The sequence below is a fragment of the Anas acuta genome, chromosome 2, assembly GCF_963932015.1.
Source record: "Anas acuta chromosome 2, bAnaAcu1.1, whole genome shotgun sequence".
Classification (NCBI taxonomy): domain Eukaryota; kingdom Metazoa; phylum Chordata; class Aves; order Anseriformes; family Anatidae; genus Anas; species Anas acuta.
In genome coordinates this window covers 17,437,040-17,452,146 of record NC_088980.1, presented here as the reverse complement: position 1 = coordinate 17,452,146, position 15,107 = coordinate 17,437,040, and the positions used below count along the sequence as shown (strand labels likewise).

The 15,107-nt window shown below is 39.2% G+C and overlaps 1 protein-coding gene across 4 annotated transcripts in view; it reads left to right on the top strand.

Annotated features, from left to right (window-relative positions):
• The first annotated feature begins 8,165 nt into the window (after window positions 1-8,165).
• The window catches only part of ACBD5 (acyl-CoA binding domain containing 5), a 30,293-nt gene continuing 23,351 nt past the window's right edge, over window positions 8,166-15,107 (top strand). The window contains exons 1-5 of one of the 4 annotated variants that reach the window (XM_068673661.1): window positions 8,166-8,284; window positions 8,455-8,633; window positions 9,646-9,766; window positions 11,057-11,129; window positions 14,926-15,037. In XM_068673661.1, coding sequence (XP_068529762.1) covers window positions 8,558-8,633; window positions 9,646-9,766; window positions 11,057-11,129; window positions 14,926-15,037 — 382 coding nt within the window. In that variant the 5' untranslated portion in view covers window positions 8,166-8,284; window positions 8,455-8,557. Of the gene's footprint in view, window positions 8,634-9,645; window positions 9,767-11,056; window positions 11,130-14,925; window positions 15,038-15,107 lie in introns of all 4 variants that reach the window. The other 3 variants (XM_068673663.1, XM_068673660.1, XM_068673662.1) reach the window with 3 other exon arrangements.

The window sequence follows — 15,107 nt, the reverse complement described above, 5'->3', positions numbered from 1 at the left end:
GTCTCCCATGCAGTTTTGGATTTTCTTATAGAGAAGAACGGGGAAGCTGTGGTGGGGTGGGGTAGGCAGACTTGTGCAGCCAGTGGAGCATTACCATGTGAGCCACAGCAAAACCCAGCTAATCCAAGGAGGAACAGGCTCTTCAACCTTTGATCCATTTAATACATTGCTTATAACAACAGCTAAAAAGTCATTGATCGACTTAATATGTATCATAACTGCTTTATATATTACGCATGTACAAATACATGTGTATAGAGTTGGTCTTTGCATTGTTTCATCGAATATGAAACAGAACTACATTTATGCATTTTGTCCAAAGAATTAAATATCTTTAAACCTTTTTTGAAAAAGAATGTCAGTACATAGTGTAAACAGTACTTTTATTGTGATATAGAAATGTAGACATCAGAATAGACAATCCCACTAATCAAAAACTTTCTTTTTTTAAGACTTTTTTATACATATACATATTTAAGTACTTAAATCCTAAGACTTAGTTTTAATTTTTGATCTGTAAAAAATTCCTGAGCTGATATTTTGTAGAGGCAGTAAAGCAGGAAAGACTTTTATGGGTAATCCAGATGAAAATTCTAAAAGAACTACCATGCACAGGAATGAGAACACATACTGAAAGTTACTCTTAAAAATGGTCTAGAGAAATAAGTGAAAAAACAGCAACTCCCTCTTACAAAAAGTTATAAACAGGATTGAGCTGCTTATAATGCGTGATTTGCTGAGGCAGCTGGCAGACATTTGTCCCTAGAGTTCATGAAAGTCAAAGGTAAGCTGCAGAGAAATTTGTAGCTTCCTTTTCCAAAATAAAATAAAAATAAAAATCATTAGACGCCCATAGCATCTCCCATCTGCAGGATTTCGAGCAGGCAGTGAAACAGTAAAATACCAGAAGAGTGAACAGACTAACAATAAGAGATCTTTAATCACAGCGTTTAAAACACAAATTTTGGCTTACATTAAAGGGATAACAAGGGAGATCTAGTTATCTGCAGTTTCTATATTTAGATATTCTTAAATCAGCGTGTCCAGATTAGTTACATCCAAGAGTTTTCAAAGAGCCAGGAAAGAGCATTACAGACTGTTAATATTCATTCTCAGTCGGTTTTCAAGCACTGGAGAAGTTCCAGAGCACTTAAAGAAAGCAAAGGTTGTGCCACTATTGAAAAAAGATAAATAACTATTGTAGTCCTATCAACTTAGCATTGATCCCGGGTATACAACACAATGACGAACAGGAGATTCCATTAAGAAAGAATTAAAGAAGGATAACTTAATGATGCAAATGAATAGGAATGTTTAAAGAAGTATACATATATTCAGGATAGCTCAATAACCTTTTCTATGAAAATACAAGTTTAATAGATAAATCAGTCTACCTACCCACCTACCACAAACTGTGTTACAGAAATATATTCATATTTCTGTAAAATATCTGACTTTGCATGAAATTTTGATTGAAAACTACAATAACACTAAAAAACATTTGTGGTACTGAGAAATCATTATGGTGTGCATTAAATCAAGTACATGCTGACAGACTTCATATGTGGACATAAAGATGAGTGTACCAATTTGACTCTGTGTTATTTAACTTATTTTAACTAACCTAGCAAGAAAACAAGAAAATCATTGCTGATAAATTTTTCAGAGATTGCAGTGATTAGGGGAGTAAAAAGAGTAAGTAAAAGAACAGTGTCATGATAGAATAATCTGATAAGGGAGTTGCAAAAACAGCGTAACTGAAAATGACCACTTACAGTTTCATCACTTGGAACAAAAGCTTCAGGAGTAGGTACTTCTAACGAGAGTCCCCAGCTACAAATAGGGTATGAGCATCTTGTGCCTTGAGGCTCTTGTCCATCTCTATACAGTCAAAAGGGTCAATGAGTTCTGGATGTACGAATGAGAATGGAAAAGGCAGTATCTCAGTCCTCTACTGCCTCTTTGATATTGATACAACAATTACTGCAGCGTTGTAGTACTATCTGGGATTTAAGAAAGATGTTGAAATACTGGAAGGACGTAAGAAGAATGAATTCACTGGAGCATGAGCATCAGTGAATTCAATTCTAAATAAAGGAATTAAGGGGTTTCTTAGTTTCTATTTGTAAGGATTCATAGAAGGATTGTTGGAGAACCTTTCAGGAAGATAATAGTGAGCTCTGTAAGCCAGCATACAAAGATATAAAGAGATAATTTAAAAATAAAATTAAAAAAAATATATAAAAATAAAAAAAAAAGTGAACTAGGCAAATAAATGGAAGAAATAGGATATCTTTTCATTGTTCTTTTGTATGGCAAATTTGTAGTACTAACATTCGATTTCACTATGTTTTTAAGTGATCTATATGACACTTAAGACTTGGTCTTTAGTGATGATGCGAGTGCTCTTTAATGGATATATCTTTGGTTAAAGATTTATAATGGCTTCTGAAATTGTCCTCTGCCCTCTGTTAGATTACTCAGTGTGACAAACAGACTTTGACATAACTTGTTGTTATCACAGGCATGTAGCTGCCCAGCTCACCACTTAGTTGGGGCTGCACGTGTATCTCTATCTGCAGCAGGCTGACTTGACTTTAAATATCTCAGTTTAGATGCATTCAAAGGCTTCTGTGGATTCAATGATCATTTTTTCAATTCATATTGTTTGGTTGTTTTTGTTTCTTATATATATATATATATGTATATTATTATTATTATTATTTTAGAAGACAACAGTAATTTACTTTGAAAACTATCCAGTGGGCTCTTTTATCTATTTTTTACTGCTTTTGGGGGAAGAAGACCTGACAGCTGTCTTTCCTCATTAACCTTTCTGGTGCTTACAGAATCTGTGATGCTAAGCTTCCCCTCATACCAAACATATGTGTTAGTAACCAGAGCATTTCAGTGACAAGGGAAATAAAAAAAAAAAAAAAAAAAAAAAAAAAAAAAAAAAAAAAAACACCAAAACTGCTTGTTTTCCTAGATTTTTATTCACCCATTCATTCATCCAATAATTTTCAGCTTAAGAATTAATTCATTATTTTAAATGGCAAAAACTTAGAGGTTCTGGTCTTGAGATGCTGTATGTTGCTGTAGCTGTCCCAGCTCCCTCACCTCACAGGTTTGGGCTGGCAGGCGGGCCTTGTCAGCCCAAAAATCTGAAGAAGCGATTCTTCACATTTTCTGGCTGAGTCAAGAAGAAATGATTTAACAGCAGAAACCAAAACAGTTCTTGAACGTCAGATTTCTTTCTCAACACGGTTTCACAGACAAACTTTATTGGATAATGTCCAGTACCAGACCTAACCTGAAGATGAGAGTGAAAAGGCCGTGGTGCAAACCTGGCTAGCTGGCACCATGTTCTGAGGAAGCCAGATTTTTTACCAGGACTCAACAGAGCTGGGCTTTTGTGGCCATTGACACCCAATTAAACTCAGTTTTAAATCCTTCAGCCGAGCTTGTTTGTTGGAGGACTTACTCTAGTAAATCACCCCTAATCTCTTAGATTAGATGGTGGAAACCCATTGGCCAAAACCACAGGGGTATATTTTCTGCCTGAATAAATATACAAAAAGATAGAGAGAGGTCAGAAAACACTTGAATTCACTCCTCTGTGCCAGTTATATTCCAGGTTTTGTGAATTGGTAAATATGTGTCTGAAAACATTTCACAAAGTCATTTTTCAGATTCGCTAGAAAGAATCATAACCTTCTTTTTCTAGAATTTTAAAAGAACAGGCCTAAACTAGGGGTGTTATTTTTTTTTCTTTCCAGATATTGAAAGAAATATCACAAGAGCTGTCTGGCTATAAATATGCCATTGCATAAGCACATTAATATGATACAGTCACAGTATTTTGTTTGCTGTTCCCAAGAGGCAAATTACACAAGGATAGGCTTATAAAACTTCAGCGGCACTAGTTGCAAAGATAAGAAGCACAAATGTCAAAACAGAAATAATACCCCAGACAGAGTTGGGTTTTCAGAGTCAAATTCTACTCATTTGCATTATGAAAATGTGTTAACCATAAATATCCACAAATCAACCAACTAAATCCAAATTTTCATCCCTGTAAATGACAGCACAATTTAAACTCCAGTAACTGTATTTTTTACTGAAGGGAAAAGAATAAATATTTGTTATGAACTGTCTGGTCCTGCTGTTTATAAGACGATGCAGTTTGTCATTGCTGCAAGATGAAACTTTTTAAAGCTTATTTCATGGCTGGGAAAGGGAACAGGATTTTTAAAATGTTCCTTCTAGAATATGCGAAACCTGAACAATTCTGTTATAACAATCTGCTGGTTTTACAAGAATAATACCTTGAGGCAATAAGGAAAACTGAACTTTATTAAAAATTTCATAAAAGAAATGAATAGTAAGCTTGAAAAAAGTAGAGGGGCTTAAGATACAATATGAGACCGCATTGTACTTCAGACCTGCAGTGATGTAAACCTGTAAAAGGTTTCGACTTCGTAAGGACTGTATAGTTCAATACAAAGTCAAATGCCGCTAAATGTCTTTGGAAGTGTGATTATATTTTGTTCTCCAAAGGGCATTTTATGAAACAGATGTGAGCTGATACTTTTGTTACTGCATCCTCTTTTTTGAAACATGAGATGAGGGGAGGCAGGGGGGAAACAAAAACACGGCTCACAATATTGGTTGCTGAAAGACCTGAGATACCTGAACTGAATAGCCTGAGAGGGATTTAAAATTGGATATTTTACATTTAACCCCTTTGACAACATGGAGCCTAATCCTTAGGCAAAGCAGCCTGATGATTAAAAATAATTCCATTATTTAATCCTCAACTGTGAAATGATTTGGTATTTCTAGCTGAGTTATTAATGGGTGTATCTGAGCGGCACAACAAAACTTCCATCCCCAAAGGCATTCTTGCTCATTTCAAGCTAGCCTTTTTCCCAAGGGGCTTTTCCTGAAGAACAGGAATTAGCCTACATGGGTGGACAAACTTCAACTGCTGGTTTTGCCATATTCACGGTCTGCAAATAGTTCCCTTTCTCCAGAGCTGTGGATTTTGACACAAATATTCTTCATGATTTCATTAAGAAATCCTGCAGCAAATGTCAACTGATACATTAGCCTTTCTACTGTGAACAATGTCAAATGCTCCTTACGAAAATGCCTGTCTTAGATAACATCTTTCCATTCTTCATAAGCATGTAGATTTAACTTAGAAATTTTAATGCTAATTTAGTTCTTCATAATTATGACTATTAGGTTTTAAATAATTCATTCTCCCTCCCTGCTGGATTACATACCTCAGAAAGTAATCTGTGCTAAAATTGCATGCTCTTGGATCTGGTAGCTTACAGAACTTGCTTTTAATGAATACGAGACTACGGTCTACTTTCTTAAGAATCATTTAAAAATATTTCTGTGAAATACACTGCCGTGATTCAGACCCTTGAGGGAGCAATAGGCATAATTGGTTCCAGTTGCTGCTTTTCACTTGCATAATTATACTGACTCCTCTGTCCCCCAAGTAAAATGAAGGTGCTCTTCAAGCTGGACTGGGATGTAGCTCGCCACTGGAAGCAACTGCCAGAAAATTAAATCAGACCTGGGATACAAAGGAGAAGAACACAGAGGGGCGGTTCTAGCTTACACATGGCACAGAATGAGGATTGTAAAGGAGCTCAACAGATCAGACTTTGTAGACTGTCCTGTGCTCACTGGACATCACTGGACTCAATAACCATCCCTAATCCATCTGTGAAGAATAGGTCCAAGGTTATACTCAGGATCACACTTGTCTGCATTTTCCAGACATTCTCCAAGTGCACTCCTTTGGGAACTACAACAGTGTGTTTCTATGTAAGATTTTCTGTCTCAGCATTGCCAGAAATGCCTCGTATTAGCAATTCACATTCTCTCCTTGCACAGTCTGTGAAACACCAGCTGAAGAGAAGTAAGTGTGAGGATAGGAAAGTATACAGACATGTCAAGTGTCACACATAACGCTCACTGCCAAACCACACTGGTAGCAGAGTACTGTGGTTTCTCCTCTCACACCTCAAACGATGGGCGTCACTGGTCAGTCCTTCTATCACAGTTCCCAATGTTTAGATTCCCATATACTAGATTAAAAATAAATATATATATATACAAGAAAAGATGGTCATGCTTATGACTGCTTTGGAGGCCACTTTTGCAGAGTGATAGAAATGCAATCCACTTCAACTCATAGATTATAAGTAGATCTTACAAACTTGTGGTCATTCCCAATAGGTACCCAGCAGACAACAGAGAAACATCTTATAATGCTGTTCCCTCAATAATGGAGTCTAGATCCTTGGCCTGAGATAAAGTTCCAGATTTGTTCCTCGCTGTCTGCAACAGATGAGAGGGTCTCCTTTATTACCTGTATTAACCCTACATGGTAGTCACTACAATGAGAATGCAATATGCATATAAGGACAGCTAATGGCATGCTGATTAGTATTATATATGAGCATTTAAATTAACTAGTCATTTGTGATATATTCTCACAGGCTCACCAGTGCTTATAATTTGTTTCTCATTTACTATTTCATCCTTGTCTCAGGGTGTGATGGTACTGATTATTTTGGGTTACTTCATTTTCAAGTGCCTCGTTCTAGATCTGCAGATCTCACACTCTCACACATCTTCAATGCAAAGATGGCAGCTTCTGTTTTTTCACACAGCCATTAAATAGGTTGTCATTTGCATCTCGTTTAAAGCTTACTTCCAGTGAAAGACTGGCAACATTCATTATAAAAATGCAGACTTCATCTTTCTTAAAACAATTAAATGGCAAATGTCATTATAGATTTTCTCAGGTAAATAGAATTTATACATCAGCTGGCCTCACAAGAGGCCGTGTATTTATTTGTTTATTTATTTTGCAATTAACTCTTTGCATTTTCAAAAAATCCATATTTATACAGAGACCCACTTATCTTCAAACAAACACTTCCCTTTGATCTGAGCTTCTGTCATTCCTACCTTCATGGATAGAAAGACGATGGATCTTAGTATAAAGCTCACAAGAGCTTCAGAAATCTAGCACTTGAAAAATTCAGAGAAACTCAGCTGTAACATTCATATGAGTGCTGCGGCGATGTTCCTAACATGGGTTTGTCATTTACCCAGTGTGGGGAATCCTATTTGAACACCTCTGGAAGCGTAAGCTTCTCGCCAGTAAAGCTCTCCTGGGCCAGCTGGCTGCTGACCTTGTGGAATGCACTAGCTCAGCAGAGCACAGTCTGATCTGCTTTAATTCCCTCTCTGTGGAGCTTTTCTTTCCCACCAGAGGGCATATACTGTGAGTACACAACTGCCTTAAGAGGAATTTAAAATATATGTTGTGTACCAGATAAATAAACTGACTTGAATGCCAAGACTTTGCACTCAATTCTATCTAAAGGGCTATTAATTCATCCTGAAGCTCACTGGGTAAATTATTCCACTTGCTACAAAAGTAGTTTTAGCATACTTTTGTCTGATTTCATGCGCTGGATGCACAGCACTTCTGAATGAGGCCATTCATTTATTTAGCTACTGAGCTAGCCGGCTGTGCTGTAATGGCATTCACCCTCATCTCCGAATGCCATGGCAATAGTTATTTCCAGGGTTCCAGGTTTTAAAAATCCCAATCCTAAAAATTTAATGTAAATAGGAGTCAATTCTGCTATTAAAAAAAATAATAGTAAATACGTGGCTAGAGTGAATTCACATTTGGGTGGATTATGTGGGAGCAGGTGTGGGTGAGGGCAGCTGTGAGGAGAGGGGGGAGGCAGCAAGGCAGAGTGCCAGGGCGGTGGGGAATCCTGTTTGGCATTCCTATCTTCAGGAATCTCCTGAAGGTACTGGGGATGATACTGGGGACGAAACTGGGGACGATACTGGGGAGGATAGTGGGTCAGTGCTGTACAACAGGAGCATGGCACCTTTTGAAATCTTCGTATAATGTAACAAGCGGGGAAGCGAAGGCATAGGAAGAGGGGATAAAGAAACGAGTGAAAAATAAAACTACTTGAGGTAAAAATAAAGGAGAAAACAGTCCCCTGGGGACCAGCCCTTCAGCTAGAGCCCAACGCCTCAGCCCCCGGGGGCAGCGCCCCGAGGCCGCCCGGCTGCCGGCCGCCAGCCCCGGCGTGAGGAGGAAGGAAAGAGCCGGGCAGGGAGCGGGGAGGCCGCGGACTACGTTTCCCAGCGAGCCCCCTGGAGGCCTTGGGGCGGTGCGAGGGGTGGGGAAGGCGTAACATGGGCGCCTGAGGCCGGCAGGGAGGTAGGGGCCAGGCTGGGCCGGGCCGAGCTGCGGCCAGACCCGACCAAGGGGAGCGGGGCCGGGCCGGGCAGGGCAGGGCAGGGCCGGGCACCCCGTCCCGCTGCCGCCGGGGGGCGGTGGGGTGGCGGCGCAGGGCCCGGAGCCTCCCTGCCCCTTCTCCCGTGCTGCAGGCGGCCCGGCGAGGGAGGCTGAGCAGCAGCAGCAGCAGCAGCAGGACGAGGAGGAGAAGGAGAAGGAGGAGGCAGGCAGTCGGGAACGGGACGGGACGGGGAGATGGCGGAGACCGGCTCGGTGCACGCCACCAGGTTCGAGGCGGCCGTGAAGGTGATCCAGAGCCTGCCCAAAAACGGTGAGAGCGGCCCGGGGGCGGCGGGGGCCTCGCTGGTAACACCGAGGGGACGGGACGGGGCGGTGGGGATCAGCAGGAGGTGGCCCTGCGCTTATCGAGCCCCCCCTGCACGGAGGAACGCGGGTTTGGGGCTCCCCAGCTCGCCCCAAAAGTTCCTCCTGAAGGAGGGGTCCTGCGGGAGGGGCCTTTGCCTCCGTAAACCCTAAAGTTGGTTTGACGGCTTTGGGGCTGTTACCAGTTCCCTCTGCTGAGTTGGTGAAGTGGTAGAGTGAGGAACCAGCTCGTATCCTTCCGGTAATAATCCTAAAAAAATGACTAATTGCATCGTTACTAATTTCTGTTATAAGTAAACCCGTGTTTGTTGGGGTATCAAGGTAAAGGTCACTGTAAACATCCCCTAACGACTGGAATCCAACCTGAAATAATTAACTCAGCGGAGCAGGTGTGATTCTCTGCCAATTATTGCAGTTCTGTGTTTACATTTCCTGTGCCTACAAGTGTTTACTTCACAGAGGAAGAAGAGAAAACAAAACCAGGAGGAACAGTGAAACTGCTGTTGAAAGACCTGTCAAATATCGAAATAAACAATTAAAAAAAAGTGCCTTTTTAAATTCCGTAGTCTTTCAGTAAGTTACTGCTTGTATTACCAGAATGGCTCGTGACATACTGCGTTTACTGAAGGCAAGCTGAATCTGTCCCTTTAAACTAAGTGAAAGGAGGCTTGCTCTTTGTTACTTATTACTCTTTTGCTAATTGTGGAGTCTGACGTTAGCGGTAGTAAAGGTTATAGTCCCTTCAACTGGATCTGAAGCGTGTGCTCTCTGTAAAGTAAATATTGTCAGTGAGGCTGACTGCAGCTAGCTGAAGGTGTTTTTCCTTGACTCAAAGTGTACTGCTCTGAATCAGGCTGTAACAAACTGCAGGCTGTTTTCAGGCAGAAATACTGACCTTGTGAAATACTTGTTAATAATCTTGACTACAACTTAATTGTATTTTAAAATGCTTTCACTAGGTTCATTCCAGCCAACAAACGAAATGATGCTGAAGTTCTATAGCTTTTATAAGCAGGCAACACAAGGACCCTGTAACATTCCAAGACCTGGATTTTGGGATCCAATTGGTAGATATAAATGGTAACTTTTCATGTTTTTTTTTTTTTTTTTTTTGTGTGTGTGTGTTTTTTTTTTTTTAATACATTGAGTGGAGATGTTTAGAAGAGTGGCTGTTGGAGGAAGGTACTAGTGAGCTTCTTTCTTTTTCTTAATCTTTGATGCTTCAATTTGCTTTCTTCCTTGTGTTCCAACTTTCTAGTTCAGGTGCAGTGTTTATCCCACGCCATAGACTGTAGGCGCTCTGCAGGGTGTGTGATATGGAATAGTGTCTGGAATTCTTCCTTCATGCACGCATCATACAAGATAACACAAGAAGTAAATAGGTGCTCATTGAAAGACATGATGAATACCGCTTCAAGCTCTTGAAGAGAGATCTAGTTTGTGCCTTTCTGGTTTGTCTGCCTGGTGGCAGAACTTCCCACTATCAGTGTTCTCCTTGTGCTGGGAAGACTTCTGATTTGCCAGACTGCTGAGATCTGTTTGAAAACCCATATCAAGACTTTTTATATTAAGTTTTTATAATCATTTTGTCCTGTAGAGCGAGTATTACTGCTGTCTATATGGTCGGCTGTTTGTAGTTCAAATGTGAGCCACCAGCCTTGGGGTTTTGATGTAAGTGGGACAAATAGTCTGGCAAGAGGTAGGGGTATTGTCAAATCAAGTGCAAGACTGAGTAAGGAAATAGTTTATTCCAGCCTGTATTTTGACAGATTCTTTCTGCAATGCTAAAAAAAAAAAAAAAAACAAAAAAAAACCCTAAAAACTTCAATTGAAGTTTTCTGTCTTGCAGAACTGGAGAGGTGGGTATTTTCTAGGTCATGGGTAGCAGTGGTGGTAACTGGGGGCAACAAACTACTTGTCTATTAGACAGGCGCATCTTTCCCCTGCTACTAAACATTTTTCTTGTATCCTGTTATAACTTAGCTGGCACTTTACAAACAGCTGGCACTAAATATTTAGGCCTGCTCTACTCTGTAGTAGAGGGCCTTAAGTCAATCTGAAGGGGAATATGTGTCTTTCATAATGTCTGGGCTTGTAAACAGCTTACTGGGTACAAGATCCTAGTTGACCAGTGAGGAACTGTTTAGTCCCCAGGCTGTTCATTTCCTTGCTTCTTTATTGATGTCCCACTGTTTAATTATTCTAGCAAATTATATATTTGGTCTTTCAAAAAAAGTTGCAAATTGTTGTTGCATTTTGTTTGTATTAGAGAAACTTCGCGTATTATATAACTGACCTACTTAGGGCTGGGCTGAAAACAATCCCACAGGCCTTGCAGATTCTGAAGATGTGTGTGACTTTGCTCCTTAGGGATGCTTGGAGTGCTCTGGGAGACATGTCCAAAGAAGAAGCCATGATAGCCTATGTTGAAGAAATGAAAAAGGTAAATATATTAATGAGTAGAAGGCATCCTACAGAATAAATGTTCCATGAAATACACTAGGGAATGTGAGGAGATTCTCACTGAATACTGTCAGGGCTCCGAAATTATTCTCTATATGAGCTGTTACACTTCAGTACTATGCTGTTTGGCCTGTTGGGTGAATAAAATTATGCAGTTTCCTCCAATTCAATTCCTATTGAGTTTGGCATGTTTTTAGAAAAAATGAGTTCTAGTTGATCTGAAGCATAAACAATAGATGTGAAGTACTGAAAACATGGTGAAAGGGGGCTGTGGAGAAAACAGCAATCTAATGTGCAACAAAAGAAAAGCTGAATTTACTGAAGACTGCCTTGGTTCTCCAAGTTGAGAGAGGTGAGGGATCCTTATCTTGGGGGTAGGGAGGTGTTGGAGCGGGAAGACTCTAAAAGTAACCTGTCAACAAGAATTTCGCTCTCATGACAGATGAGTATAATCAAATATGTAAGCTTAATTGTCTTTGACTTTTTTTCAGGAATAACTCAGCAGCCTAAGTTTTCTTTATTTGTGATGAAAATACTTCTTGTATATTGAATTTTGAGTCTGACACTTATAATTGAGTAATTTGTTCTGTCTTGTTTGGAATAGATGTGTAACTTGTAAGCATCCATAGTTACTTTATTAAGCCTGTATTAAAGCATTAACTAAAGTAAGTGTTCAGAATTAAGGTTTCTTTTCTTTTATTATCTAACCCTTCTAACTGCAGTCCTTTGCACTAGCTCTTCTAAGTAGCTTGCCCAGTTTAAAGATTATTTTTTCTGTCCTTTTGGATGAAGGTGTATCTGTAACTTATTATAATGAGGTTAGCATCAAGGAGAGGAAAAACTTTAAGTTGTACGCTGGACATGCTTGCTTTTCTCCTAGGCCATTATCATAAACATTCTTAAGAGTTTACTTGAATACTTAACATGTTTAATGATTGGTACAGCAAAAAACCTTTACTTGGTGAAGAGATGGAATTCAACTACTTCTTGTTCTCTGTAATTTTGGTTATTGTGTTCCCATTGACACTACTGTTTATGCTTTAAAATGAAAAAAAATAATCTAGAAACACAAGAGGCTAAATGTTCATATTTTTAAAAAATAATCCCCACCAAATTGTAACTTGCTTCGAATGCAGGCCATAAGATTTATCTCTTCCTTTCAAATCTCAGTTTCAACATGTATTAATATTTCAGTAGAGTACCCGCTCTTTTCAGTGCAGTAGCTAGTTCCATCAGGATGCTAAAATTAAGTGGAGTTGTGCAGTGTGTTCCAAAAAAGGCTTAGTAAGTCTCCTGTGAGGAAGTCTGCTTACTTGACCCTAATGAAGCACAAATATTCTGCCTCTGTACGGATTACGTGCAGAGATTGGAGAGCAAATGACTTCTGGCCTCACACAGCTTTGAAACTGGGGATCTGTTTACCCTGCATTACTGCAGCTTCAGCCCTCGCATTTGAAATCCTCAGCTTTTCTGACCCAGTTGGTTCTGCTTGAAATGTCAATGGAAGTGCATTTCCCACGGATCCTGGGTTGTTCCATCAGCACATACTGCACTAATCTCTGTGGTGCTGCTGTGGGCGTTCGGCTCTTGCTGCATAGGTGCCTGTGACATTTGTCTCTTGATGTAACAGAACCGTGTGTAAGGGTGTGATTGGTATTTCTCCCCTCTCCACCACCCTGGAGTATAACCCTAGCACTTGAGTTAGGGCTGTGCATGTACCAGCCGACCCATTTACAAGTTGAACATTTATTGTAGACTTGTTCCCTCCCCTCATGTGGTGGCATTGAAAATTGCAGCTGTTGAAAGGGGTCTGGGTGAGATTTCCAGGTGTTGGTAGGCAATGACCTTACATGTCTCAGCCCTTGCGAAGATGAATCTAAGCTCAGGTACGTGTTGTTTAAGGCAAATACCTCTTCCAAATCACATTTCTGAAAGTTTATGTTGCCAAGTACTATTTAGGCTAATTTATTTACATTTCAAATAACTTGTTTTATTTATTAATATCATTATATGATGCTATTTATATTTAATATTTAACATTATTGTTTTAATATTAATATTACCATATTAATGAGAAATATCTTAGCATAAAACATTAACTTACAGTGTTTTTAATTTGAAACAAGGATCTTCTTATGACTTGTCTGAAAGTCATTTCCTTCCAAAGAAAACAGTAATTCAGGATGCATAGTAACTTATTTTGTATTTATAATTTCAAAATGTGTATGTTGTGCAGAGTGGCACATAAGCAACCAATTTTGTTTATGAGGGTGTATTGGTTTTATTTTTTTTGCTACCAAAAAGGTATCAGTTACAAAGCCCTTACTGCACAGCTGCTGTTAAACAAGATACTAGGAAATTGCTCCAACTTGTTAAAAGTATATTGTCATCTCTTAAGAATGTGAAGAACAGTTACTTTAAACGAATGCACATATGAAAGTGCAGTACAAAACAGTTCACAGTGTAGATGTTAGATATAAATACCTAGCAAATACAAGTGTGTTACTCTAGAGTGGGTTTCTTATTTTTCTCAGTGCTATTGAAAGTTATTTTTTCTGTTTATTTGTTTTTAAAACACCTGTCCTATATCTAGTTCTTTTCCAGCTCCATATCTGAGCACTGAGCTCTAACAAATACAGGATGAATTATATTTGCTAAATAGATCAGAGAAGTGGTGATGGAACTGTAGGTCGATGGGATCTCTGTCTCTTGGTATCTTTGGTGTGCAAGTGTTGACTTGTTAGCTGCTAGCCTGCCTGGAGCTTCTGCCTTGTGAAGTAATGCTGTAGCTTTTGCTTCTGCTGCTTAGTGAAGTGCTTGGTGCTTCTATTTGAGAAGCATGTTCTGTGGCAACCTGTATCTTCCATCTGGTACTTTCTGCTCCTCTTCTGGAGGGGGAAGCATACCATAGACAGTAGTCTGCTTCTACCTGAGTCCTTTTGCATAGTTACTGACTTTTATCCCCTCGTTTGTTTTAAGAGGAAGAAGTAACAAAGCTACCAGCAAAAAGCTTGCTCGAAGGACTTAAAATATAAGGAGACAAATGTCTAAAACTTCAAAAACTGTATTAAATTATTGAAGTACTTTCTATTTGTTCTAGATTACAACTTAATGTTCTTACCAGAAAGTTAAAGATATTGGTTTTGTAAATTAAAATAATTTTTTTATCAGAGTAATAACTTTTAAATTCTGCCTTTAAGCCATTTGGAGCTTGTTTGATCTTCTAAGTGTTTATGTGCATTGACACAGCTTTTTTGGATTCTGTTCACTTTGGGTTTTGGTTTTAGGTAGACCCAGGAAGGTACTTTTGATCTGTTCCTTACATTCCATTGAAGATGGCAGGTTTTGACAAATAGGAAGAATCCTCTGGCAAAAAAAGCCTTACGCTCTCATTTTCTGTGTGGAAAGGCAGTCTATAAAGTAAATTGCATCAGATAAAAGCAATCTGTTGAACCTTGGCTAGTTTAGTTTGAAAGTGCTGAAATAACAGATTCCTACCAATACTGTGCTGAGGCTGTCCTTTTGTCATGGCAAATGCATTAGCTCTCCTCTCTTACTGTCACCCAAAGCAGGTTAATACAGCTAGTTAAGGTTCTTGTCTGGTAAATTAGGTCCATGCTGTTAAAAAAAAAAAAAAAAAAAAAAATCTTAATAACGTGTTAAGAGACTTAGTGCAATGTTATTGAGCTTACAATAGAAGTTTCTAAAACTAGTTAAAATGCATGAATCATTGAAATGCTGTTTCATGAGGTGCTTCATATTTTGGACTTGTACAGATTCTTGAAAGTATGCCAATGACGGAGAAAGTTGAAGAATTACTACAAGTAATAGGCCCCTTCTATGAAATAGTAGAAGATAAAAAGAACAGAGGATCTGACCTAACCTCAGGTTCGGACAAATAACTTCCGTTATACTACTGATAATCACAGGTCTGGATTGTGTGTGGGGGGTTGTTTTC